Raw genomic sequence first — 26,087 nt, 5'->3', positions numbered from 1 at the left:
AAACAACGATCGCTGAGGCAAGAGATGGTGGAATCTAGGGTGATCTGGGTCTCCAGCTTGAACAACTAAGTGTGGTGTTTGCTAGGAAAGGAAAGCCGGGAGGGGGATGGATGAAAGGAGATGTTGGAAGCAAAAATGTAAGTGGAAAAATACATGATGTAGCGGAGAGCATGGGAACTCTACAGAAATGAGGAAGTATGATGACTAAGTGCAGTCCTGAGCTGACTGATAAATAAGGCAGTGAAGACTACTCCCATTTCAAATGACTAATCACGCCTTGGCCCAACTTGAATAAAAAGGCATTTACTAGATAAGAGCCTACAGAGAAACAAAAATAATGATTTGACCTTACTGTCGTTACTCAAGATAATATATACATCTTCTTTTGTTAAAATAAGTCATTAATGGTTTATAAATGATGCTTCAACATGTTATTTTTAAAGAATCAATGCCCCCAGTATCTGCTTTTATGCCCCTGTAACCTATTTGCAAGTAAAATGCCATAGTCCAAAAAGGTTAGTAGATGAGTTGCATTCATATTTCATACTTTCGAAAATCCTGCTTCCTGATCTTTGTGCCTGTGCTCCTCTCTGCTCTTTCTCAACCTTTGTTTAATTTATAATTCTGCCGTATCTTTTCCTTCCTTATTTAAGAAATCACTAGCATCCTCCATTTTTCAAACTCACCTACAGTTTGATCCTTTGTATTTCAGCTTTTTTATTTTATATTCCAGCCTTTATTTTCTAAACTTGCTTTATAAGAGATTATTAGGATTAACTGCACACTTTAGCATGCATTTTAGTCACTGTATATTAAAATGTTCCCAGTTTCATATTTCACTTCAGATCGCTCCTGGATTCAGATGTCAGGAGACATTTCCTGCCAAACTTCCTCATCTCCATCGTGTTCTAGGCCAGCCTCCTGACCCATGCCTAGCCAGGTTCCAAAGGAGTTGTGGTGGAAGAGACGTTCATTAGAAACTTGAAACCACTGATCAATCCTGAGGAAGCCTGAATCATTTGGCCCTAGAATCACCCTGATTTTCCATGAATCCTCCAGGCTAAGATTGGCCCAGAGTAAGACCGATGTCAAAGCCGGCGAGGACATGGAGCAGCGTCCAGGAATGGGGAAGAGATGAACTTGGCCCAAGAATTTTGAAACATGCTCACTTCAGATTTATAGTATCTGACTCACATTCCCAGAAGTTCGCTGTTCTTTAAGCTTTCTGCTTTTCCTTTTCTAACCTTATACATGCTGCCTAAAATACAACTCCCTTGTTTCTTCTCGTGCGCTGAATTCTGTGCCCCTTTTTCTCTCCTATTCATTTCATCACTGAGATTACGTACTTATGGCTTTTTGCCCTTAAAGATTTCGCAAATACTTTGTTTTTCTGACGTTCCATATATAGACCAATACACCACACTGTAAGTGTTTAATGATATAAATCTCCTCGTGACTTATAACCAGTTTCATTCCTCGTACAAATTATGCCTGTACTGCATTGCTTTCTAAGTTAAAAGCAGACCATTTCAGAAAATAGTCACTTCATAACAGTTACTTGGAAAGACTGAAATAATACTGAGTTTTAACAGTGTGAAATAATAATATAAAATGTGAAGAAAGAAACTGCAGCTGCAAAAGTCCTGCACTGAGCATGTCAACACCTTTTCCTGTTCTGTCCATCCATCCATCCAGTCTGTCAATGCTGCAAACATTTATTAAGCTTCTACACGGCAGACCTTGTGCTAAGTCCTAGTGTTACAAGATGACTAGTAAATGATCCCTGACCTCCAGGAGTTCACTCTAGCGAAGAAAAACATGTAAATAAAACATATAAACAGATTGTCTTAGTCTCATATTCAGAAAAAGCATCCTTGCGTCCAGAGGACCATAGACAACGCCTGACATGATGGCACTTGGTAATATGTGTCAGGAGGTCCAGATCCCCCTACCGTCTTTACCTTCAGCCAGCACAGTAGCCTCTGTCCAGCCATGAAACCTCTGCACACATTAACACTGAATTGGAAATATGTGTTCTGTTCATTCTGCGAGCATTTATTGAGCACCTCCAGTGTATCAGACTGTTCTATATTGCAACTTCCAAAGTAAATAAAGAAAGGTGCTATAATGACTGAGCAATTTAGCAATAGAGACAAACACATAAATAATAACTTGTGATAAAAGCACATAGGAAAAAAATGTATACAATAAATGAGTGCATGAATTAGGGAGAAATTAATTCAGCCCCAGTGATCAGAGAAGTCTACAGAGAGGACAAGATTGTGTCAGCTCTGCCTTGGAGGAGGACTGTCTGCATCCAGGAAGCAAATACTCCTTGGGGACATTCCAGTTGGTGAGCCCAGCTGAGCCAAGACAAGAAATGTGAAAGGCCAGTGTTTATACAGCATTATCCTCCCTTCTAGAAGGCATGAGAAAGGGCCAGGGAGCCCTTGGTCAGCATTAGAGTATCAGTACGAGGAACTATCACCCTCGAAATATTTATATGAAATCATTTGTGGCCACTAGGAGAAGTGGGTGGATGTTTCTTTATGTTTTGTACATTAAAAATCTTCATATCTTCAATTTTTACTTCCACTATTTAAAGATGGAAAAGTATTCAGTGAAAAAAATTTCCAGTCCGATGTTAAGATTATCTTTTGAGGGAAGGAATAAAAGCAAAAACAATGAAATACCCCATCTCTCCCCAGCCTTTCCCCAGTAGGCGTTAATATCTGGTTAGAATCAGCATTAATAACCTAGAGAAATGCACTGTTATTAAGGTTTATATTTTTGATTTTTCATGAAAATTTTTACCACAAATGGATAATTTGGGGTAAAATTTAATTTTTTCCTACTCTATACTAGCTATGATTTGCTTGTCTAATTAAAGTCTACCTACCGATTGTACTGAATTCACAGTATTTTAATGTGCCTTTTCATTTCTATATTAAGAACAAAGAAGAACTATGGAACAAGGAGCGAGAGTAGAGACAATGCTTACAGTTTTGATTATTAAAACCTGTGGAGGAATTTCTTGGCACTTGATCTTCCCCCAGCCTAAGTGATTTGTGCTGCTGCTGCTGCTGCTAAGTCGCTTCAGTCGTGTCCGACTCTGTGCGACCCCATAGACAGCAGCCCACTAGGCTCCCCCGTTCCTGGGATTCTGCAGGCAAGAACACTGGAGTGGGTTGCCATTTCCTTCTCCAATACATGAAAGTGAAAAGCGAAAGTGAAGTCGCTCAGTCGTGTCCGACTCTTAGCGACCCCATGGACTACACAGCCTACCAGGCTCCTCCGTCCATGGAATTTTCCAGCCAAGAGTACTGCAGTGGGGTGCCATTGCCTTCTCCAAGTGATTTGTGCTAGAAATCACCAAAAAACAGAGTATTATAGGTTGAGTCAGAGCTTTTTGGTTTGAATTTGTATTGCCTACTTCTCTTAAAAAAAAAAAAAAAAACAAGTGCACAAAACAGTATCTGGCATATGGAAGGTTCTCAGGAATTATTCACTGAATGTTTTTTAAATGACGTGAGTCACAGAGCACAGTCCTTAGGGCAGCATCCACTCCACGGATACTGAAGGGCCTGGAAGTAGCAGGGTCATAAGCATCAGCACCAGGGTGGAAGGGTTATTCGTGAACCACACTCAGAAACTTCATTGGTGGGCAGTCTCCGTTTCAACGGCACCTCCTGTGCCTGTGTGGACTCACTGCTTTCTAAAGATTTTTCAGCTTGTGAAGAGCAGATGCTTGTCTTCATAAAACTGTGACAGACAAGCACAAAAATGATTTACTATCAGAGAAACGGAAGCTATTTTTCCGAAGTTGATGTGTTTTTTTTTCCTTGACTATTGTGTGAACAAGACATTCACTGAACTAATGGTAACCGTTCCTGTGTGTGTTCTTGACACATCAACCCTTTGAAGGGTAAAGTTAGCTGTGCAAGCAAGGATGATTGTTTGAATTTCAGCAACAATTAATAACTTGGGAGGTTTAGGGTTTTTAACAAGGAGATGTGAAATTTCTGCTCTGAAATGGGGAGGCACAGAAAAAGAAAGATGATGGAAATACGCATTCTTGAGGACTAAGACTGCAGACGTGGAAAGAAATTGAATGATGGGAAGCTTTTAATCTGTGATGGTGGGTCTCTGACAAAAGCTGAATTTTACTTAAATAGCATCAACATAAAATATACTGTTTGCATATAATAAAAAAGCCAATAGTTTAGTTATTTCTTTTCTACTAACAAGAAATAATTAAGAAAGGGGAGCCAGTTTTAACCACTGTATACAAAGGAATATTTCTAGTTGATAATATAATGCCTAAGATAAGACATGAGAGCTCCATGTGGCATTCTTTTTCATTTATATTCCTTTCAGTAATGACATAGAATCTGGTCCCTACATCTCTTTCATTAGAATTGTTGAAGCACCTGTCAGCTATCCCCGTCAGCTTTATGTATTTCAAGTTTTCCCAGCGAACAAATGTAAGAATGCAGGGTCCATATGTCCACCTATCTGGGAGGGGAGAGTCCACGTGGTTTTGCATTACCTGTCTGCACATTGTTTGGAGTGTATCACCTTCTGTCAATCTGATTACTTCTCTTAAGAAAAGGCTTTTCTCAGCTCACTGCATGACAGTCACTGCCTGGTGAAAACATCCCAGAAGCCTGTGCAGTCACTTGATCTACCCCACAGTGTCACCCTCACATGGAAGGCTGACTCCAGATTTACAGAGTTCTCTGAGGGAAGTTTCTTCAGATGTGTAGCCAGAGATGCTGGTGGTTTCAGTAGATATCTTGCCTTCTCTTGACATACGGAATAAATCTTTTCAAAACATAGCCAAGAGACACTAACAATATATACTAATACATACAGGACTTCTAGCCCCTGTGAAAGAATAATGATATAAGCGCCTGCCTTACCTGACCAGTCGCGTTTATAAAAGATCAGAGATGCTTTCAAAGGCCAGCAACAGAAATTTTGATCTTCCTAGAAAAAGACGATAAGGAATAATGCTTATTTATCCATTTAGTAATCCCTTTAGTTAATAGCAACTATTTATTACTATGATAATAACAGATTTGGCTGAATCTAATAGCAGCTTTTTTGTGATCATTAAGCAGCTGTCGATTTTTGATATAATAAGGATAAGACTACTCTTAAGGTTTCACATTCAAACTATGGTAAAGTTTGTGCCATTCCTTCCATTTTCAGAGCTTTATAATTCCACTGTAATCATTTGTTCTTGGCAGAAATGTGTTTTACAAGCTCTCAGCTGAGAATAATATTTTTGAACAATTTTTTCAACGTTCTGGTTATGTGGTTATGGGAATTTAGAACTCAATATTAATATGGTCTTGGGTTTTGTGTTTGTATATCTCAAAATGCACTTTTTTTTTAAATAACACAATTTAACTTGAAATAAGACTGTAAGTGCTTTTAAATGGTAGAGACAAACCTGAAAATGAATAGATATTTGTATATGTATAACTAAATCACTTTACTGTACACCTGAAACTAACATACCATTACAAATAAAATATAAAATTTTAAAAATAAAAAGTAAATGGTAGAGATATTTTGTTACTTTAATAGTGGTGATATTCATTGTAGGACGAGATAGTCAGATACAAGAAACATTTACAGGGAGCAAAGGAACCGCTGTTTCTGTCTTAATCCCATCACTTCCATTTCCTATGTGACTTCATGCCACTTGTTTTTTTAATTCTTCAGGTATAAAGGAGCCATTGATCTAATTCATTTTTTAATCTATAAACTGAGAAGTGTTTTGTTGAACAACAAGCATTCCCACTTGGTCTAAAATTTGACATCTAAGAAGTATCAATATTTTAGCCATATTTTTATACTTTAATATTTCCCACAGCCTAATTTTTAAAAATTCTACCTAGTATTTTCAGTGTCCAGTCCACTGCTGTAGCTCTGTGTAAGTGGGAGAGATCTATTCCACAGCTCTCACTTTACACTTCACAAGTGTGGGAAAGCCTCAGCGAGGCATGGTGGCCCCTTGGTGCCCTGTCAGGAGGCATTGGGGGGTCGTCATGCTGGGCTCTGCTGGCCTGAGACCTGGCATCAGGTTTCCTTAAAATCTTCACGGAAGATTTGTGAGAGATAATGAGTTAATGTTTGTGGAGATCTTTCAATAAAGTGTAATTGATGTTTGAATTTTCATAAACCAAATAGAATATCTACCCCGGAAAGCTTTGTAAGAATATTTAGCACACATGTACGTGCCAGATGGATTGTAATGACAGTTGATAGGCCTCTCCTAACCCTTGCGTTCTGTTGTCAAAAATCTGCACATCAAAACAACTATAGTTTTCACAAGAAGATTTGTTGGGTAAAAGATTTGGGTGCACATGGAAAATTCTACCATCTAGATAAGACTACAGATTAATGTTATAAAAGATAAGATTTTAGGGGTTTATATAAGAATATTCCTAACATGCCTTAGAGATATATCAGTAGATAAATTTTTTTAAAAATCAGATAATATGTACTTGATCTTACATATTTTTTCTGCATAAGAGAATTTTTATGAAAAATCCATGGAGTGTGATGCAAGACACTCAGAAATTATTCTTAAAAGCTCAAGGGCATGTAAAGATCAAAGTGGAACCACATCATAATACAAATAGTCATCACAGGGAAGAATGTTTTTGCAATTGAGATAATGCCAATGAAAGAGTTTAAAATATAGGAAGTTAAGTTAGCAAATGAGGTTATTATTCTAATATATTGTGACATCCTCAATGGTATTATTGTAGGAACCCTCTGAAAGTACTTATTCTGGGTAAAAACTGATAGCTGTAGATCCATGATAGGGGGACAGGTGGCCCCACCAATTATAAATTCCCCAAGATTGTAAATGTACATTTTATCATCATGTGTCAAAATATTCATTTTAATATTCAAACATTTTACCACATAATAAGCTATAACCATATGTTTGTTATATTATATCACTGTAACATTAATAAATATTTACAGAGCCACAGTGTATCATAGATGTATTCAAAATGGTAGCTCTCAGTTTGATTTTAAGTGAATATCTTTAGTGCCTCAAACTAATTTTTAAAGCACTACATTTGTATTACACATCAATAAGAGCCAAGGAGTTTAAATTTTTAAGACTTACACCCCCTTTTTAACTCATGTTGCTTTATTTATTTTCCCCAATTGCATGAATTAAAAATGGAGTGTTATCTCAGTTTTGAATTCCTTAGCTTGATGTCGCAGCTCTTGCTCTATTTGTATGTGAATTTGATCTTTAATAAAGATGAGCTCTGCTGAACTTTCCATGAATGAGAGGCACTTAGGTACACAGCTCTTTAGAAACGATTTGGTAGTACTGGAAAAATTCAGAGAAGTTGCTAGTCTGTTAATAGTGTACATGGCAAGCTGTGTGATTGATTAATCAGAAGTTTTATAATCTCTAAAAACGTAACTCTCTCTGTAAATTCGGATTGTGTCCAATTAAGTTGACAACCATCAATTTTTTAAAAAGAAAAGTGAAAACTCAGGACTCCTGCCTCATACTTTTCCTGTTATAGCGTTATATGAGTATTTATCCTTCTGTGACAGCTGAGACTAGAGCAGACGTACATTCAGGAGGTTGGAGACGAGGCACTGAGTTTTCACTTTGGTGTGTCAGGAGGCAGTCGCAGGGTGATCCTCCTGAGCTGCAGCAGGAGGAGCTTGTGCTAGTTTGGTAGTTCTTGGCTTGGTTGCCTCTCCGCAGTGTTCCTTGACTTCCTTACTTAGCTCATGATAATGAAACCCTAGGGCTTCCCCGGTGGCTCAGATGGTAAAAAATCTGCCTGCAATGCAGGAGACCTGAGTTTGATCCCTGGGTCAGGAAGATCCTCTGCCACCCACTCCAGTATTCTTGCCTGGAAAATCCCACGGAGAGCGAAGCCTGGCGGGCTACGGTCCACGGGGTCGCAAAGAGTTGGACACGACTGAGCGACTAACACACACTTCTTCCTTCCTAATGAAGCTCTCTGCTCAGCTGTGTCGACTTTTCTTTCAGCCTCTGTTCAGGCAGACAACTTCTCAGTATTATCCCTTTTAGTACAAATTTTCACATACAGAACTCTAACCAGAGTAAATGAAGGGATTCTCCTTTTGATCACAGTGTCTAAACATTCTTAATGGGTTCTTCGGGAGAATGTTAGCTGAATTCTCTTACCGCCTCTCGCTGTCAAGTGCGTATCCAAAGGTGGAGTGCAGGACGCTTTTAGTGCCAATCATTATGTTCAACTCCAACCGGGGATCTCTTTCCACCATTTCTGCTTTTGTCAAGATCACATTTTCAGAAATCATTGTGTAATGCCCTAACTTCTAATTTTTCTGTGGGAAAATAGTGTTGCAATTTGCCCCCTTGTATTCTTCTGTGATTGTCTCTCCCTAGATATTGGAAGCACGTATGCATTCCAAATCATGGAACTTCGACCCTCATCCCATCTTCTGTTCGTTGAATTTGGTTTCAGAAGGAATATTTCCCTTTTACTTTTTTTTCTTGAGTAGTAATGAGTGCGCTGTTGAAATGACTCACTTTTCTCTCTACAGTTTCTTTACCCTCATGTAATATAGCCCATGTAATAACCTAAAATACTGGCAAGCTTGAACGTCTATGACACCCCTGAATGTCTTTTACAGCCTTTGTCTAGGTTTGAACTTTCCAAATTATGTATTTCAGACGTTGAGAAAGAAGGGCCTTAATGGCTGTGACAGCCCAGATCCTGATGCAGACGATTCAGTAGGTCACAGCCCTGAGTCTGAGGACAAGTACAGGAAAATTAACGAAGATATTGATCTAATGATCAGCAGGCAAAGATTGTGTGTAAGTACTCAAAACACCCTTCATTTTTTTTACTCTTGATATTTCTCTGAACCTGGCAGGCCTTGAACAAGAAAGAGAACAAAGGCTGTGAAAGCCCCGACCCCGACTCCTCTTATGCACTCACCCCACGCACTGAAGAAAAATACAAAAAAATTAATGAAGAATTTGATAATATGATCAAGAGCCATAAAATTCCTGTAAGTACCAAAGGTAGATGGCTGGTCTGCTGATAACTGCTGCAGTAACATCCCTTAACCCTTTCAGTGAGGGCTTTCTCTCAGCAACGCTGCAAAGGCAAACCCAGAAAATAGCCATCTCATTCCAAGGGCCGTTCACTTGGAAAGCAAACCCTCAGGGTTGCTGAAGTTATGTCATCGAAACGATGTGCCATTCAGAAGTTCATTCGGAGGTAGCAAGTTCACTGGAGGAAGAGAAAGATCTTCGTGACCCACCCAGAATTTACACAATCTCTTAAACACACAGTCCACACCAATCACCAGGCATTCGCGAATATGAGAGTCTCCTTCTGAACGAGGATTGACTATAAAATAGATATATTTTAACTGAGATGAGATACACGGGTGAGACGGCCATTCTCTCGAGTAAACTGCCGCTCATCAGCTCATCACCCAAGTAAACGCTTGTTCCTGAGTGAAGCTTCCACCCTCTCCCTAAACATGAAACTCAGCAGCAGCACTGAAGGGTTAAAGCTAATGCTCGCTGCAGGGAAGCAGAGTGCATGGCCACCTAACGGTAAGATTTCAACATGTTTGTGTGCTGGGGTGATGTTACAGCTTTATCAGAATATTCGCTTTGCCTACATCAACATTTTCCATGCTTTAACATTTGGCTAAATTTTGTCTTAACCAAGTCAAAAAATTCCTAACAATCAATCATATGCCTTGCCAGATATTTAAGAGAAATAACTCTGCATGTATTATTTTGTTTGCCCACATATTATAGAGGGGGAAAGTACATACCTTTTATTCTGTCATCAATCACGTGATGTTCATTTTGTGACATAAAGTGTTACAACTTGAGGTTCACATACTTTCTGAATAATGAATGTTCATGTCTGAACCTTCGCTGTATACAGGCTCCTCAGTAGGTAGTTAATTCCTTTCTCAAAAAAGTACACTTTCTCTAAGTTAGGGAAACATCTGAAACCTGAGGATTGAGAGAGACTGTAGTGAAAACAGGCCTCAGCAATTACAAGTGCAGATATCTGAGGACAAAAGCTCCAGGCCAAACCCACAATGACACTCACAAGATAAATGAATGCTTTACACATAGTAGGTGCATGATCAGACCGTGTTGGATTATACTGAACCCTTAAAACTTCTTTATAAAATGTATGCTTGTTAAACTTCATGTCCTCATAAAGAGATATCTGCTGCTTTTGTTAAATGAAATAATGTCCACAGGAAATCTTTTGTTGAATCAGAATTATTAATTCTCTCTATCATGAAGGAAAGCTAACTGCTGTAAACTCTTAAAGGTTTCATAAGACCGAGTACCACATACAGCATTTCCACAGTGGGTGTTTGGTCAAATGAAACATTTCCTATCAGAGGCAGCAATGCATACTTGCTGCAGCCAGAATTCTTAAGTGAAATCTCCTAGGATTTTATTGCCCAGCAGAAGGAAAGAAGGAGCTCCTTTGGGCCAAGTTTTAGTTCCTATGGCCTGAGTTTCTCTCACTATATAATACCCTAGTTGAGAGCTGCTGGGCGCGTTTGTGAATGTTAAGATTTTAAGGTGAAGCACATTAGGTGTCTCAGGAGGAATGCCCGGCACGGTGAGGAAAGGGGCATGTGTGTAGAACTGGCAGTCACTCTCCGTGTGTGTGTGGAGCTTTAACCCCCAGAGATCTGGGAGGATGCCCATGTTTGCACATTGGATCATTTCCCCTGTGCTCTAGGGGGAAAGAGGTGTAATGCATACCTGGGTTCCCTCACCATATTTCATCCTGTCGTGCAAAGAGTTCAAAATCAGGATACATGATTTCTTAAGAGGTGCAGTGGCGTGCGGCAGGGGATGGAAAACCACATTAGAGCTCACAGGCAGAGCTGTGAGAAGGAGCCATACAGCTCCAGGCTGTGCCTCCAAGGCCCCGCTTCTTTAGTAAGTGCTTCAGTCTCCACGATGAAAAGCCCAGTTTTCGCACATCGCGTTTAGTTGCTGGAAGTAAATTTTGTTGAAAGTTTCCACAGCTGCTAAAACATTTACAGCAGGGCAAGGACACTCTGCCCTTTGTATGGAGAGAGTGTCTCTGCCTCTCTAAAAACATTACAAGGGTGTTTTTCTATTCCAGAGACCCAGGTTGAAGAGTTTTCCCTTCTCAAATCGAGAATTTAGTATCGCAGTCACCTGTTGGTACCATCTCATTTTTGCCCATATTCCTCAATGACATGAAATCATTCATGGCTGATTTGGAATCCTGTCGACCAGCATTTCCTCGTGTGGGGTTTGCCACGGTTCATGCTGGGCTTCACAGCGAGAAAAAAAAACAGCTCCATTTGAGGAACCAGGAATTAGGAAATGGGCTGAAGGGAGGAGAGGGCAAGTGCAAGACTGGTTGAGAGGGACCAGGAAGGGAGGAAGTGGAAATGGGAGAGTGTGGATGTGTTTTCTTCAAATAATGAACTGTGAAGAGTGAGAAAGAAGACTGTAACTAGGATCAAGGAGGGGGTAGAAAAAGTACTTGAGGTGACTTATATGCCGAGGAGGAACACTTAAAGAAGGAAAAGATTGGACGTGTAGATAAAATGAGGATAAAATGGTGAAGCTTCTCAAGGAGGGGGGATGGGCTGGGAGCCAGAAGGATTCGCAGATGTAGTCAGAGTAGCAGCCGGGAGAGGGAAGTTGAGAGGTTGGCCACCTGATGACCTCTGTTTTTATACTGAATTCAGCTTCCGTAGCTTCGAGGTGGGGAAGCAGGTGCTTGAGAGAGGACCATGGGAATGCCCATGGGTGCAGACATTGTAAGGAGCTGCAGGCAGAGGGGGTGGCGAGCACCGGCCACAGTCGTGGGGCAGCCTGGAAGGGGTTTGGATACCAGCAAGCAAGGTCACTGGGCTTCCCTGGTGGTTCAGTAGGTAAAGAATCCGCCTTCAATGCAGGAGACTGGGGTTCGATCCCTGGGTCAGGAAGATCCCCTGGAGGAGGGCATGGCAACCCATTCCAGTATTCTTGCCTGGAGAATCCCATGGACAGAGGATCCTGGCGGTCTGCAGTCCATGGGGTATAGTCCAGGGGTTCACCAAGAGTCAGACACGACTGAAGCAACAGCATACACACCCACCAAGTGTAGTCACTAGTCATCAGCATTGTGTGATTCCTTTCTCTGCTAGTTCTCAGCAGGCTGGTCCTGATTGTTCATAAGTGAGAGTGTCAGCTGTGGCCCCAAAAAAGAATTCTGTTCAGTCATTCCCATTAAATGAAAAAAAGGCCTATTAACTAAAAATATTTTATTAAAAATATTTTATTGGACTTTTCCTTGCGGTAAGTTTGGGAAATCATGGGTTTTGGATTAAGAGTTCAGATACCTTTCTGACCGCAGTGACTCACTTTAGTAACCATGATCCATTTGTTCAGGGATATAAACTAAAAACGTTTTAGCTCTCATGCCTGTATCCCTAAAGCCAGGGCCCGCAGCGTGGGTGTGTGACCTGTACAGTTGCACGGGGCCCTGCTCCCCTGGTCCACGCCTGCTAAAGTGCTGCACTGTCCCCATCTTGAAATTCTTAGCAATTTTTTAAAGGGCCCCACATTTTCATTTTGCCCAGAGCCCTGCAAATTATACAGCCAGTCCTACTTATATCATCTTATTTAATCACCCAGAATTCTCTCTTCTTTCCTTTCTTGGGGGATTCTAAAATTTGGAGCCTGCCCCTGAAATCTTTGCAAGTTTGGAGTCTTTAATGACTTCTTGGCTCTCATTGTTTGACAAAAAATTTTTAAATTTAGATGCTGTTTGTTTGTTTTGGCTGTGCTGGCTCATCCTAGCGGCACACAGGATATTTAGTTATGGCGGGTGGGCTCTGCTTCACTGATCAGGGATCAGACCTGGGCCCCCTGCACTGGGAGTGTGGAGTCCTAGCCACCAGACCCCCAGGGAAGTACCTAGATGCTTTCAATTTTCTTAATTTTGAAAAGTTGAAAAGGAAAATAAAAAATGCCAATTTCTTGTAAACATGGGTGCATTGTTATAACCATTTCCTAAAGCATCTAGAGTTGATGGGTCTCTTTTCTGGATGCAGCTGCTTCAGGTCCCACATAGGATCAAGGGAGATTAAATGACTTGCGTGCTTAAGTTGCAGTTTATTACACTACCTGGAACTAAGATTTCTGATATAAAGGCTGATGTTCTTTCTGGTTCTCTGAGACAGCTTCTCATGGTGTTCAAATTTAAGCTTATAATGTGATTTCAAAATTATTTAGCCAGTTCCTGATGCAGATAAGGAAACAAAGCAAAAGCTGAACTGCAATGGATGTTACCATGTTTTATGAATTGTGAATTTTTGAAGTATGCTTGACTTCCTGAAAGATGACACTAGTGATAAAGAACCCACCTGCCAATGCAGGAATCATAAGAGATTCGGGTTCGATCCCTAGGTTTGGAATGATGCCCTGGAGGAAGGCATGGCAACCCACTCCAGTATTCTTGCTGGAGAATCCCATGGACAGAGGAGCTTGGTGGGCTACAGTCCATGGAGTCACAAAGAGTTGGACACAACTGAATCAACTTAGCATTCATGCATGCTAATATCAGAATTATATCTGACTTCTGTCTAGCCAATCACAAGAGAGTTTTATAATAACTCTTATCAAATTGTTTATAGCCCAGAATCCTGGAAACTGAATGATTTGGGGATGATGGTCAGAGGTAGAAAGGAGTAGAGAGACTTACCAAATCGGTTAGTAGAGTGGTTCAGAATTCATTAATTGATTATTAACCATCCACTCTATTTTGGATATGCAAATAATCACGGGGTGGGGGAAGGTATTGGCTTTGTTCTCTACTGAGACACAGTCAATATTCTGCAGAATATTCAGGGGAGAAGTAGTCTTATAGTGGGGTCCGTAGGTATCCAGTTAAACATTTATAAGTAGTAATAGTGAATACAGAGTAAAACATTTTTAAGCAAAAGAGAGCTTTAAAATATGAAATCTGAGTAAATTTGAACAAGAGGACTCTTTAAGGTGTATTTTTTCCCAAGCCCTCATCCCACCCTGGCATCAGTAGGCATAAGCACACACCCTAAGATGGTGTTCAGCCTTGTCCCATAAGAACCCGTTTAGTCTGTTATGTTCCTGGTTCATAAATAATAAGCTTCTCACATGCAGCCCATACTCACTTCACAGTATAATTTCTGACCAAAATATTTTATTTCTATCCAAAAATGTATACTGTGTTGCACAGTCATTTAGTAGCAAAACCAACAGGCCCAGTCACTTGTTACATGACCTTGGATCACTTACTTAATCTCACCAATTTGAAAAAGAAGGTTTATATCTGTAGCGAAGGGGTGTTGGAAGCTTCAATCATGTTGTGTATATAATTTATGGTATAGTGCCTGCTCAATAAATAATACACAGTAAGTTGTTGTAACCTTACTTTTACATTCATATAGTATCTTCCTAAGAATTCTTTGAACGAAAATATTCAATTAATACAACAAAAAGTGGGCTAGGCTATGTATTACCTCGTAGCAAAAGAGCTTTAGCATCTGATGAAAGGGGACATTAAGTGGCCATTGTCTTAATTGATCTTATAAAAGAACAGAAAGCATCAGGAGATGGGTGGGAACAGGAACAGGATTAGGGTGGGCTTCCTTGAGAAGACTAGCTTTTTTTAAATTTTATTTTATTCAAGGGTAGTTAATTTACAATGTTGTGCTAACTTCTGCTGCACAGGAGAGTGACTCAGTTATATATCTATTCTTTTTCATATTCTTTTCCATTATGGTTTATCACAGGATGTTGAATGTAGTTGCCCATGCTATAGAGTGAACCTTGTTGTTTATCCATCATATATATGATTTTTTTGCATCAGCTAATCCCAGACTCCCAATTCTTCCCTCCCCTTTCCTCTCTCCCCCTTGGCAACCACAAGTCTGTTCTTGATGGAAAAGACCAGATTTGAGCAGAAATTTGAAGAAAGTGATGGAGTTAACCAGAGAAATAAGACAAGAATGAGGGAGGTGAGAAGAGGATGGCAGGAAATCAGTAATGGAGCCGGGAGAAAACTGAAATTGGGACCCTGTGGAACATTGGGAGATGTTGGGCTTTGCTCCAACTAGGATGAGAGTTCACACAAGGTTTGGAATAGAGAAGGGCCATCACTTGATTTATGCTTCTAAAGGATCTGTCTGATTGCAGGGTTGAAAATAAAAGGGAGGGCAAGGATAGAAGCAGGTAGCTATGAGCAGGTGACTGCAGTGATCAAGGCAAGAGATGGTGGTGCTAGAATCAGCCACTGGAAGGTGAGAAGTGGTTGGAGGTTATATGTGGAAGTTAAGCCAATAGTGTTTCCAGGTAGACTGAAAGTGGGGTATGGGAGAAAGAGAAGATTCAGGGGTGACTCCAGAACTTTATTCTGTGCAAAGGAAAGCATTGAGCTGCCATCAGCTGAAGATGGGAAGAGCTAGACTGGGGCTAGTTTTGAGATGCTTATCAGACACTTAAATAGAAATATTGAGAGTGTAGCTGAATATGCAAGTTTGGAATCAGGAGAGAAATCCAAGCTAGAACTAGAAAAAGGACCATGGTACTCTTTCATGTGAGTTTCCCAGGTAATGCTAGCAATAGGGTTCTATCCCTGGGTCAGAAGGACCCCCTGGAGGAGGGCATGGTAACCCACTCCAGTATTCTTGCCTGGAAAATCCCATGGACAGAAGAGCCTGGGAGACTATGGTCCATCAGGTCATGGAGACTCATACACAACTGAGCACGCACTCTTACATTCGCAGAGCAGGGAGAAGAGGATGAACCAGAAACCAAAGCTGAGAAGGAGCAGCTATCGAAATAGGAGGGAAAGTCCGGGGTTGTGGAAGCGGAGGAAGTTTATCAAGAAGCAGTGATCAACTGCGTCCCTGTTGAGAACTAAGAAGTTACCGTTGGATTTAGCAATCTGAAGGTTATTCATGACAATGACAAGAGCATTTTTAGTGAAGTGGTGAGGAGAACTTTTTTTAATGGAGTGAGTTGAGAGAAAGCAGTGTGCCAGATTTCCAATCCAGGTCACAAGAGCAGAACTGTCACTGGTGACATGATTTTCCAAAGTTCCCTACCAAACAAAGTGGAACATTCCCTTGCCATACACAGTAATTGCATTTCTGGGAATTTCAGTGCGTTAAAAAAAAAAAAATCTGTGTTTCAGTGTATTAAAAATACCTTGTGTTTGCAGAACAAAGTTAGTTCTGACTCAGATGATTATTAAAAAGGTTTTTCATACACATGAATGTCCAGTGGAGCATTTGAAGGTGGGATGGGATAAGAGACAATTCTTTGTTGTGTACAACTGCCCCACATATAATAGGATATACAGCATACCATATCGGGGTTTCCCTGGTAACTCAGTCAGTTAAGAATCTGGCTGCAGGGCAGGAGACCTGGGTTCCATCCCAGGGTCAGGAAGATCCCTTGGAGAAGGAAATGGCAACCCACTCCAGTATTCTTGCCTGGAAAATCCCATGGACAGAGAAGCCTGGCGGGCTACAGTCCATGGGGTCGCAAGAGTCGGACACAACTGAGCAACTAAACCATCACCACAGCATATCTACCAACCCGGAAAATACCAGCTCAATCATTGACACCCACAAGTGTCCAGAATGCCCCCCAAGGAGATAGTCCAGCTGCAGAGTGTACCACAATTCTAGATCGAGAGTTACTACTGTGGATCTAGTGGGAAACAGATGGCAAACTCAGAAGGGTAATGGAAGAGAGTTTAGTAAAGGGTCTATTTACAGACGAGTAGAGATCAGGCATGCTGCAGTCCATGGGGTCGCAAGGAGTCGGACACGACTTGAGCGACTGAACCGAACTGAGCGATCAGGTAAATTCAAGAAACAGTGAAGTACATTAGGGCTTCCAACCTGGAAGCTATTACCGTAGGTAGGTCTGAACGAGCAAGAGGAGGGAGAATTTATCAGAGCACAGTAAGATCTATGTCACTGGAAAGAGGACCAAAAAGGGGGTGTGCTGTTCACTAGGGGAAGGCAGCCTCTGCCATCCCCTGGCCCAGCAAGAGGGGAAACATATCCAGACTTCTCTTCTCTGACTCTCTGTACTTCTGCTGGTGCCTTCATTGGCCCAGGTGGAGCCAGACGGCCAGGGGAATGTGCTGGGTGCAGTCTGGTACATCAGCCTCCTGGGCCCAGGGCAGTGGAGAGGAGGTCGGGGGTAAATGGAGAAGTCCTGGAAGGTTACTTTGTTTTCTCAAGTATGCTAGAGTAATTCTTATTTGGCCTTTTAATAAGGGAATGCAGTATTTTATTAACTCTATAGACATTTATTTTACAGCATACACTAATATTTTTTGGTTGTCTAAAGGCTTTGGGAGTCAGGGAACATAATCATTCTTTGATGTCTTATCAAACATTCACATTCAATCATATCATGGTGTTTATCCAAAATTATTTTTGTTACCCTGTTTATTACAGATAAAGCTTAATAAAATCTGTCTTAATATAACACTTTTAAACTTTTATTTCCCCAAAATCAATGAAGGATCAAAGACATGTAAATGAAAAGAGTTAATGACACATTCGTTTTTTTCTGTATTGCCATGTCTAGATCAGGGAAGAAAAGAAAAATAGGAAAAGTAAAGAATAAGAGAGCAGAAGCAGAGAAAGGGGACAGTGTTGTAATTATCACCAGGATAAACAGAGAACTGCTGCAGAGCACGTGTGATGCAGGCCAGCCGATCAATGAGAAATAAAAAGAAAAAAAATGTGATGTTAGGATTACAGAAAAAAAATAGTAAAAAGAGAAAACTTTGAGCCACAGGCACATATGCATTTAAATTTGTACAGTGGGTTATTAGAGACTCCCTGAGGGAATCTTCTATGTAAACCCTAATAGTACATACTAGATCCACACATATACACATACACATATATATCCATTTTATATTAAGAATGCTTCATACTCTGACACCATGAGTCCTCTGGCAATATATTCAAACAGGATTTTCATTTATAATGTTAGAAGAAAAAAGGAGGAGGAGAGTATATTTCAACTATGATTATCTAGCAAATGCAAGCAGAAAAATAAGCATGTGTGGGTTATATTGCCAACGTAATACCAAAAAATCAATAATTGGGGCCTGAATTACTCTAATTAGACATCCACACAGGTCGCTAAATGTTTGCAACTTTCTTGTTGGAGATATAGGTCTTGCCATTTGTCAATGTCAGTATATCCCAAAAGGTGAAGTATGATGTATATTCTGAACTATCATTTTAAAATATGAATTATTGAGTGATACATGCTCTGTTGAACCCTGTGTCTTAAAATGTCGATTATCTTTAGAGTTACTTTCAAAAGACAGACTTTTAAATATAATAATTAAAATATATATGCTATTCACATGCCCGGAGATGATTTTATATCATTAAACTTCTGCATAAATATGCTTCAATAAGCAATTAAACCAAAGGCTCAGTGTGCATTTTAATCCCTTTTCTCTGTAAAGTCATCACAGTCTTGTACCTTTGATCTTGCAGTCATTTCTGGCACCAGATTCAGATATCAGAAATGAACAATTACCACTTAATAGAATGGAATTCAAAGACAATGGAGTCTAATGAAATGGGGCATTGTTTTAAACAAAAGTGAAACGTTTTCTAATAGTTGCAGAGAAACAGTTCTAAGCACATTAAAGAAATCAGTTTATGATCTGAACATCTTGAGAGCTCTTCTTAATGATCTTCTAGACACCAAGCAGTTTGGAATTTGAAACTTTTCTTGGAAAAGTAAGGCTCTCTGTACTGGGCTGTGTTTCTCTTCGTTTCTCTTACCCATGCTTGTTTTTCTTGCTCCTACAGGCTGTTCCACCTCCCAACTTTGAGATGCCAGTCTCCATCCCAGTGTCCAGCCACAACAGTTTGGTATACAGCAACCCCGTCAGCTCACTGGGAAACCCCAACCTTTTGCCACTGGCCCACCCTTCTCTGCAGAGGAATAGTATGTCTCCTGGTGTAACACATCGACCTCCAAGTGCAGGTAACACAGGTACGTCCTCGTAATAACGCGACAGTGGCAAATCATTGGAAGGAGCTACCCTTGGCAAAGAAGGCTGTTTTACCTACAAGACATTGAGCGTTCCAGCTTTCCATTTGTTACGTCCCTTCATCGCTTAATACCCATCCCCATCTAGGTCTTCCGAATGATAAAAACCCAGCCCTGTTAGCCTGTCTTTCAAAATCTTACATGATCTGCAGTTTATATATTTAGCCTATCACTCATCTCCTCAGGTGGCTATATTTTAACCGCATACTTTCTCAAAGAGAACGCCAAAAATCCTATCTCCATGCTTTTGTTTCTCCTCTCCTCTGCCTAAAATGCCATTTTCCCTCTTACTTCTAGCCAGATACCTTTTCCATGAGATTTTTTCCCCTGTGTCCCTTGATTGCATTTATCTCCTTGAGTTATTTATCATTTTGGCCAATTTTTTACTTATCAATCCAGTAGCTTATAGCACAGAGGACTTAAGGCAGAGAAGAAATGTGATGATATAGCATAATTTATAAGAACTGAATTAAAAACAAAACTAAGTCAGAAATGAAGATAAGAGCATATCACAAGGACATACATAACTGCCATAAATTTGTGTCTATACTTCCAGGAGATTCTTATGGTTATACAATTCACAGTGTCTCAGAGAAAAGAAATCTTTGCTCAGGAAAAGTTTAGCCATTCTTAGAATTCAGATCAAGCGATACACAGTATGATTTACTGTATTGAGTATGTGTCCATTTCCCCGCTGGACTTACAGGACCTTGAAGGAAAGAATGTCCTCTTGCTTTGTCAGGTTCACGGTAGGAACTCAGTAAATATGAGTTGAATATAACTGAATAAATCCTTCATATTTCTAAAATAAGCACCAAAATTGAATTTCTACATTGTGTATAGCCAATCATTATACATTTATATTTTATTTCTTAAAAAGCACTTAATAGGGAATTTTAATATGTCTCAGACATACTTTTTATTATAAGTAATTTATCCACAGAAGAATTTTTCCTTCAGAATACTTATATCTGCCTTAGAATTAAATGTATATTACTTTTTAGTACAGAAACTTCATGTAGAGGATACAATCAGCCATGTTAAAAAAATCTTGATAAATCTTAAATCTGAGAGATATGTATAAAGGACTTACGCTGTTATCCCTACTTCTGAATATGTTGAAATTTATCATAAGCATTTTCAATAACTATATGTATTCCTTTTAGATCATACTCAAATGCTGTTGAATTTCCTATTTGATGAACTCATGCTCATTTATTTTAAAAACATCTCATGGTTTATTTCCAAAATATTTATTTGGTTGGAAATAATAAACTCTTTCCTAAAATGTAATGAACATTTTCTTCTAATTCCAAACCCAATACCAAATAATAATAATAGCAATTAGAAAATAATCTCACTGATATTCTGTTCTTTTAGCTGAATTTTGTTTCTTAAAAAGTAAAACTAATTATTATATTCAGTGTCTTTTTGAAACATTCCAACTCCCATAAATGCAGATTGCTGAATTTTAACCTGCTTTCTTAAGCTAGCAGCGAATAAACATATGTCTCTAAATTTGTGGCCAATAAAGCCTGTTTTATTGTATTAGTAAGATTCAGGTAGTAAAGGAAGTCATTCATTGTTAGAAGATTCATGAAACGACCAAAGTGCTAGGCAATTAGCATTGCACAGAATTAATTGTATAAAATATATTTACAAAAAATTAAACATCAGATATACGGTTATTTGAGTATATAATAAACTTTACTCTTCACTTTCTAGAAAATGCAATCTTAGGAAAACTAAATGTAAAAATGCAGTAAGCATTTAGAGACCATTCAAAGACTAGATTTTTTGACTAGATTTTTTTTAAAGGTAATCTTTCTTAGGAAAAAAGATGCTGCAAAATGTCAGTGATGGAATGTATTTTTAGTGTTTGAGCACAGCATGTCTCAGTAAAACAAATGTCAGCCATCTGACCTAGGTAACACTTGAGAAATTTAGGACTCTTGAGAGAACCCTAAGAGTACTGCAGTTGCTAGAGGTGCAGCGCGCTGCCCCGTGGGCTGTTGGCTGTGCTGCTTGTGATGGTCCTCTCTCGCCCACAGGTGGTCTGATGGGTGGAGACCTCGCGTCCGGTGCAGGCACCAGTGCAGGTGAGTGGAGGCCCAGTGCCGGAGTACGCGCCGTTGTTGAGCAGCCCTGTACTTTGTGATCTACAGAAGCGCATCTTTTCCACAGTTGAGAGATCAGGGAGACACATGGGAAAATGGCCCCAAGAATTTCTAAAGCATTTTGATGAAGCAGGAGTGATTGGATAGTAACAGCGATGACTGTTTATTAAGTAGACCTTTCCATAATAAAGCTTCAGCTAGTCAACATAAGCAGAATTGGGTGTTCTGATCAAATCAGTTTAATCCTAGGTACCATCTCTGGTGGCCACCAGAGTACCTTTAGCAAACCTGACAAGTCACGTCCTTTGTAAATTATTTCACGTTAAATGCGAATCACTTTCTACACAAAGTACTGAACACTTGTATACTTCTAAAGGAGAATATGTAAAGAAAAAGAAGGAGTGAGATTATAACCATTCAACAATAGTGTTAAAATAAAACCACATTTGGGATTAAAATGAGTTCTTAGAGAGTATAAACACAGTGTACCTCTCAAAAAAGCACATTAAATACAGTTCAGCTGTTTAAGAACCTCTTGCATTGTGGCCAATTGGTCGCATAGTCACATTTCTCCAGGGTCCCGTGTTAATTCATATTATAGTGATTACTGAGATGTCGATGTCATTTCCAATGCAGAGGTAAGACAGCACAATACTTTCTAATGCTAACTGCAGTTCACTATTGGCATAACAAGTAACCATGGTAATTCCTGCAGTAAAACATACTGTACATTTAAAATAGCAGGAGGCAGGCATGATAACACAAGGTTATGTTTGAAATATCAAAAAAATTCAAGTTTATTGAACTATCTGTGGACAGCCAAATTAAAATATTTTGCCAGGTTCGACTATAATAGGCTATTAATTATAAGAAAGAAGATTAAAAATTGGCATATAGAAACATGTTTATAAATATGTCCATTTGGGAGTCATGTTTCTTGTTTCTGGTATTGGCTCTTCATTAATTCAGTAAGTAATGAATAAAAAGTGTAAGAACTAGTGGGTTAACAGACAGAATCAATGGTCCTGACTTCCTGTTTTATCTAGCTTTTCAGGATTAGGTAGAGTCAGATTAATGATTAGACTGAATATACTATTTTGCTGGATATTGAAACAAAGAGCTCTTTTTTTTCCCCTCAAAAAAAAAAATCAGGATTTGTAGCCTGAAAATTATAGACCAAAGGATTCAAGTCTCTGCCAGACACTATGGCTAGAGGGGGTGGTGGGGCTGAAAACTGGGTTGTCTCAAAGTCCAATAAAAAGGTAAATAAGAGTAGTGTAGATATTATGATATTTTATTCAGTATCTTGATGCATCAGTTTGCTTGCTTGCATGAGAACAGCCAATAACAGTGATGAAAGTTAATAGAAAAAACATGTGGAGTTGGGGAACGGGTACTCATCTTTGATGACGTGGCCTCTTGTTACTGCCTAATAGCTAAAATGCGTTAGAATTCTATATTGAAAATAAGTGTTGTTCAATTATACTGTCATTGTCAATTCCCTGACAGTCCACTAAGTTAAATGGCCCTCTGGGGAGAAAGAAGACACTCAATCTTGTAAACATAAAAGTTAGCCACATATAGGCTATCACGTCATTGAACTAAAAACATCTTGTAGGCTTAGCAAATTCATTCCCCAACTTCAGGACTGCCGCCATAACTCAGGAATCTTCTACGTCAAAAATGGAAGGAAGTTAAAAAAACAACACTCAGTTGGTCCACTTTGATGATGATAAATACTGTATATTGATGATTGTATCTTTTAGTGAGCATATAACAGTCAGTTTCTGTATAGTTATGAAAGAGTTACTTCCCCACTTTTTAAAAATAGAGGAAGAAGCCCTTTCTAACTCTGGTTCCACAGAACACCTGTTGCAGATGCCACTGAGTGTTAAGCTTAGCTGCTATGTCCTGCCCACAGACTCAGCCGTCTGCCCCTTCTTGCTCACACCAGCCTGTATCAAATGTCAGAGTGAATATATTGGTGGTGATGTCAGAGAATCACATAACACCGAAGGAAACAAGGCCAGTCAGAATGTCTCTGCATTTTCAGAAAAGAAAACTAAAGCAAAACGGCCAAAAGATACCTTCCAAATTTTGAATATTGTCATTGAAATTCAAGGTCTCAGATAAAGTTAGAAACTCTGAGGTCAAGTGGCAGAGGACTCTCCAGTTAAGTTAAATTATTTTTCAGTCTGTGCGTGCTCAGTTGCTTCAGTAGTGTCCAACTCTGCGACCTTATGGGCTGTGGCCGGTCAGGCTTCTCTGTCCGTGGGGATTCTCCAGGCAAGAATACTGGAGTGGGTTGCTGTGTCTTCTTCCAGGGATTGAACCCGCATCTTGTTTGTCTCCTGCATTGGCAGATGGGTTCTTTACCACTAGCGTCCACCTGGGAAACCCTTTTCAGTCCAATTTTCTTCAGTATCTACTCATCTCAACTTGCAAAAAGAGTATAGTCTCACAAGGAAAGGAAGTAAATTCAATATTTATTGTGTTTCTCTAAAACCAAGGGACCAAAGAAGTAAGCGTCCTTCTCTGTCAGCTCAATCATAAAGTATAGCATCTTTTGCATCCACTCACTCCCTGCACTATACCTGTCCCTCATCCCACCATCCAGTGAGTCATCAGGTCTTAACAACTTACCAAATGTCTCCAAGGTATTTCCTAAATCTACCCCCTTTCTCTCCATTCCTATCTCACTGCCCTGGTTCAGGTTCATAGCAACACTCCAGAACTATTTACAAAGATCCCTAATTCATTTCCCGACCTCACATTGCATCCCACTCCAGACTCCCCATTGCTGCTGCTGCTGCTGCTAAGTCACTTCAGTCGTGTCCAACTCTGTGCGACGCCGGAGACGTCTCGGTAGCCCACCAGCCTTCCCCGTCCCTGGGATTCTCCAGGCAAGAACACTGGAGTGGGTTGCCATTTCCTTCTCTAACGCGTGAAAGTGAAGTCGCTCAGTCGTGTCCGACTCCTAGCAACCCTGTGGACTGCAGCCCACCAGGCTCCTCCATCCATGGGATTTGCTGGGCAAGAGTACTGGAGTGGCTTGCCATTGCCTTCTCCGAGACTCCCCATTAGTCTTTATCAAAGCCTTAAACTCATTGTAGGTTATCATTCAGATGCTTAAACTCCAGCAGTGATTTCCCAGCTCTTTCAGAATTAACCATGAGCCTCTTATCTCTATGGGCTTTCCTGGTGGCTCTGCGGTAAAGAATCTGCCTGCAATGCAGGAGACATAAAAGGTGAGGGGTTCGATCCCTGGGTCGGGAAGATCCTCTGAAGGAGGGCATGGCAACCCACTCCAGTACTCTTGCCTGGAGAATCCCATAGACAGTGGGGCCTGGTAGCTACAGTCCATAGGGTCACAAAGAGTCAGGCACTACTGAAGCAACAGCATGCTCGAACGCTCTTATCTCTGGCCCATCCCTACCCTCTGGTCTTCAACCTTCTTACTTTCTGCCACTGCCATCAAGAACCCCACACTCAAGCTCTAATGATAGTAAACATCTAAATTGCTCTTACTATGTGATTTACACACCAAAAAAACTTTTATTTACATAGCAGCCCTTTCATGTAGATATCCATATTATGCCCTTTCTATAGTCAGGGGACCTAAGGCACAGAGAGATTAAGTAATGGCCCAGGATAGAACCCCAGGCAGTCTGTCTCCAGAGTGCGTGTTCTTAACTGCATTATGCTTCCACTTTTTAAACAGCGTCACAGCTTCTTGCCTTTGTGTGTGCTTTCTTAGCATTCTCCTACTTCATGCTGCTGAGCACTGCCTGTCATCCTGCAGAATTCAGTCCAACCATTCAGGAAATCCTTTCCTGACTCTTCCAGAAGGAATTAGGCACCTCTCTTGCCTACATTGTTTATCTCCTTGCATTGTAATTGCATTATCTGGTCATGCATCTGTCTCCTGGACACTTCCCTCTGGGGGCAAACTGTCTCTTCAGTTAGTATTCCCAGCTCAAGATACAAGAGCGAGGACATGGCAGATATTCAGTAAGTCCGTGTTAGCCGAATAAAGGAAAATTTGATCTTCTAGACATAAATTTTTTATACTGTTTATGTGGAAAAAAGAAAAAATACTTCAAAGAAATAATGTAATTTTAAATATAAAAATATATACCCTTGATCTGTAATTCACAGAAATAACATAATCTTCTGATACTGTAGATAATGAATAATGAATTCATTATTTGATTAAATGGCTGAGCACTATTAACCAGTAAAGTTTGAAACAAACTTTAACTTACCTAATGGAAAACCTGAAGGGCTGATATATATCAGAAAATAAAACATAGGCGAGTACCTCTGACCATCACAGGTTTCTTCTTGAAATAATGAACATCTTATTGCTTAAGTTGAAGTCCTTTCATACGTGAAGGTGAGAGGTGATAAAGAAGAAACAGGATGGGGTTGTACTCTTGATGTAAGAGAAATATGCACCAAGTCATTATGATACGTTAGTAATAGTGACATTTGTAGGTTTCAGTTGACAGTTATTCATCCACTATTTAATCCTTTACTTTCAAGAGCCAAAATTGAAAGTCATTGCTTTTAAAATTACATTTTGTCATATCTCTGTACATTAAAGCTTTTAACATGCTACTCTTAGTGCTTACAGATGAGTGTAAGATCAAGTTCAGTTGAGTTTCTGTATTCATTAGGTTTAATCGTTAGCACAGCAGTGCCTTGTGTTGGATTATTCATTTTCTTATTGATGCCCTTTGTTTTCATGACCTAATTGCTTTTTTATTGAGTTGAAAGTACCAGTATGCTCAAGGATGTACTGTTTCCTG

General features: G+C 39.9%; 1 protein-coding gene across 50 annotated transcripts in view; it reads left to right on the top strand.

The window, feature by feature from the left end:
- Window positions 1-26,087, top strand: part of MEF2C (myocyte enhancer factor 2C) — a 178,324-nt gene that overhangs the window by 124,547 nt on the left and 27,690 nt on the right. For 23 of the 50 annotated variants that reach the window (XM_060415280.1, XM_060415267.1, XM_012177544.4 and 20 more), the window contains 3 exon segments: window positions 8,720-8,863; window positions 18,916-19,102; window positions 21,211-21,258. In XM_060415280.1, the coding sequence (XP_060271263.1) occupies window positions 8,720-8,863; window positions 18,916-19,102; window positions 21,211-21,258 (379 nt within the window). 50 annotated transcript variants of the gene reach the window in all.

This window comes from Ovis aries, chromosome 5 (genome assembly GCF_016772045.2).
Source record: "Ovis aries strain OAR_USU_Benz2616 breed Rambouillet chromosome 5, ARS-UI_Ramb_v3.0, whole genome shotgun sequence".
Taxonomy (NCBI): Eukaryota; Metazoa; Chordata; class Mammalia; order Artiodactyla; family Bovidae; genus Ovis; species Ovis aries.
This window is presented reverse-complemented; position numbering and strand designations above follow the sequence as displayed.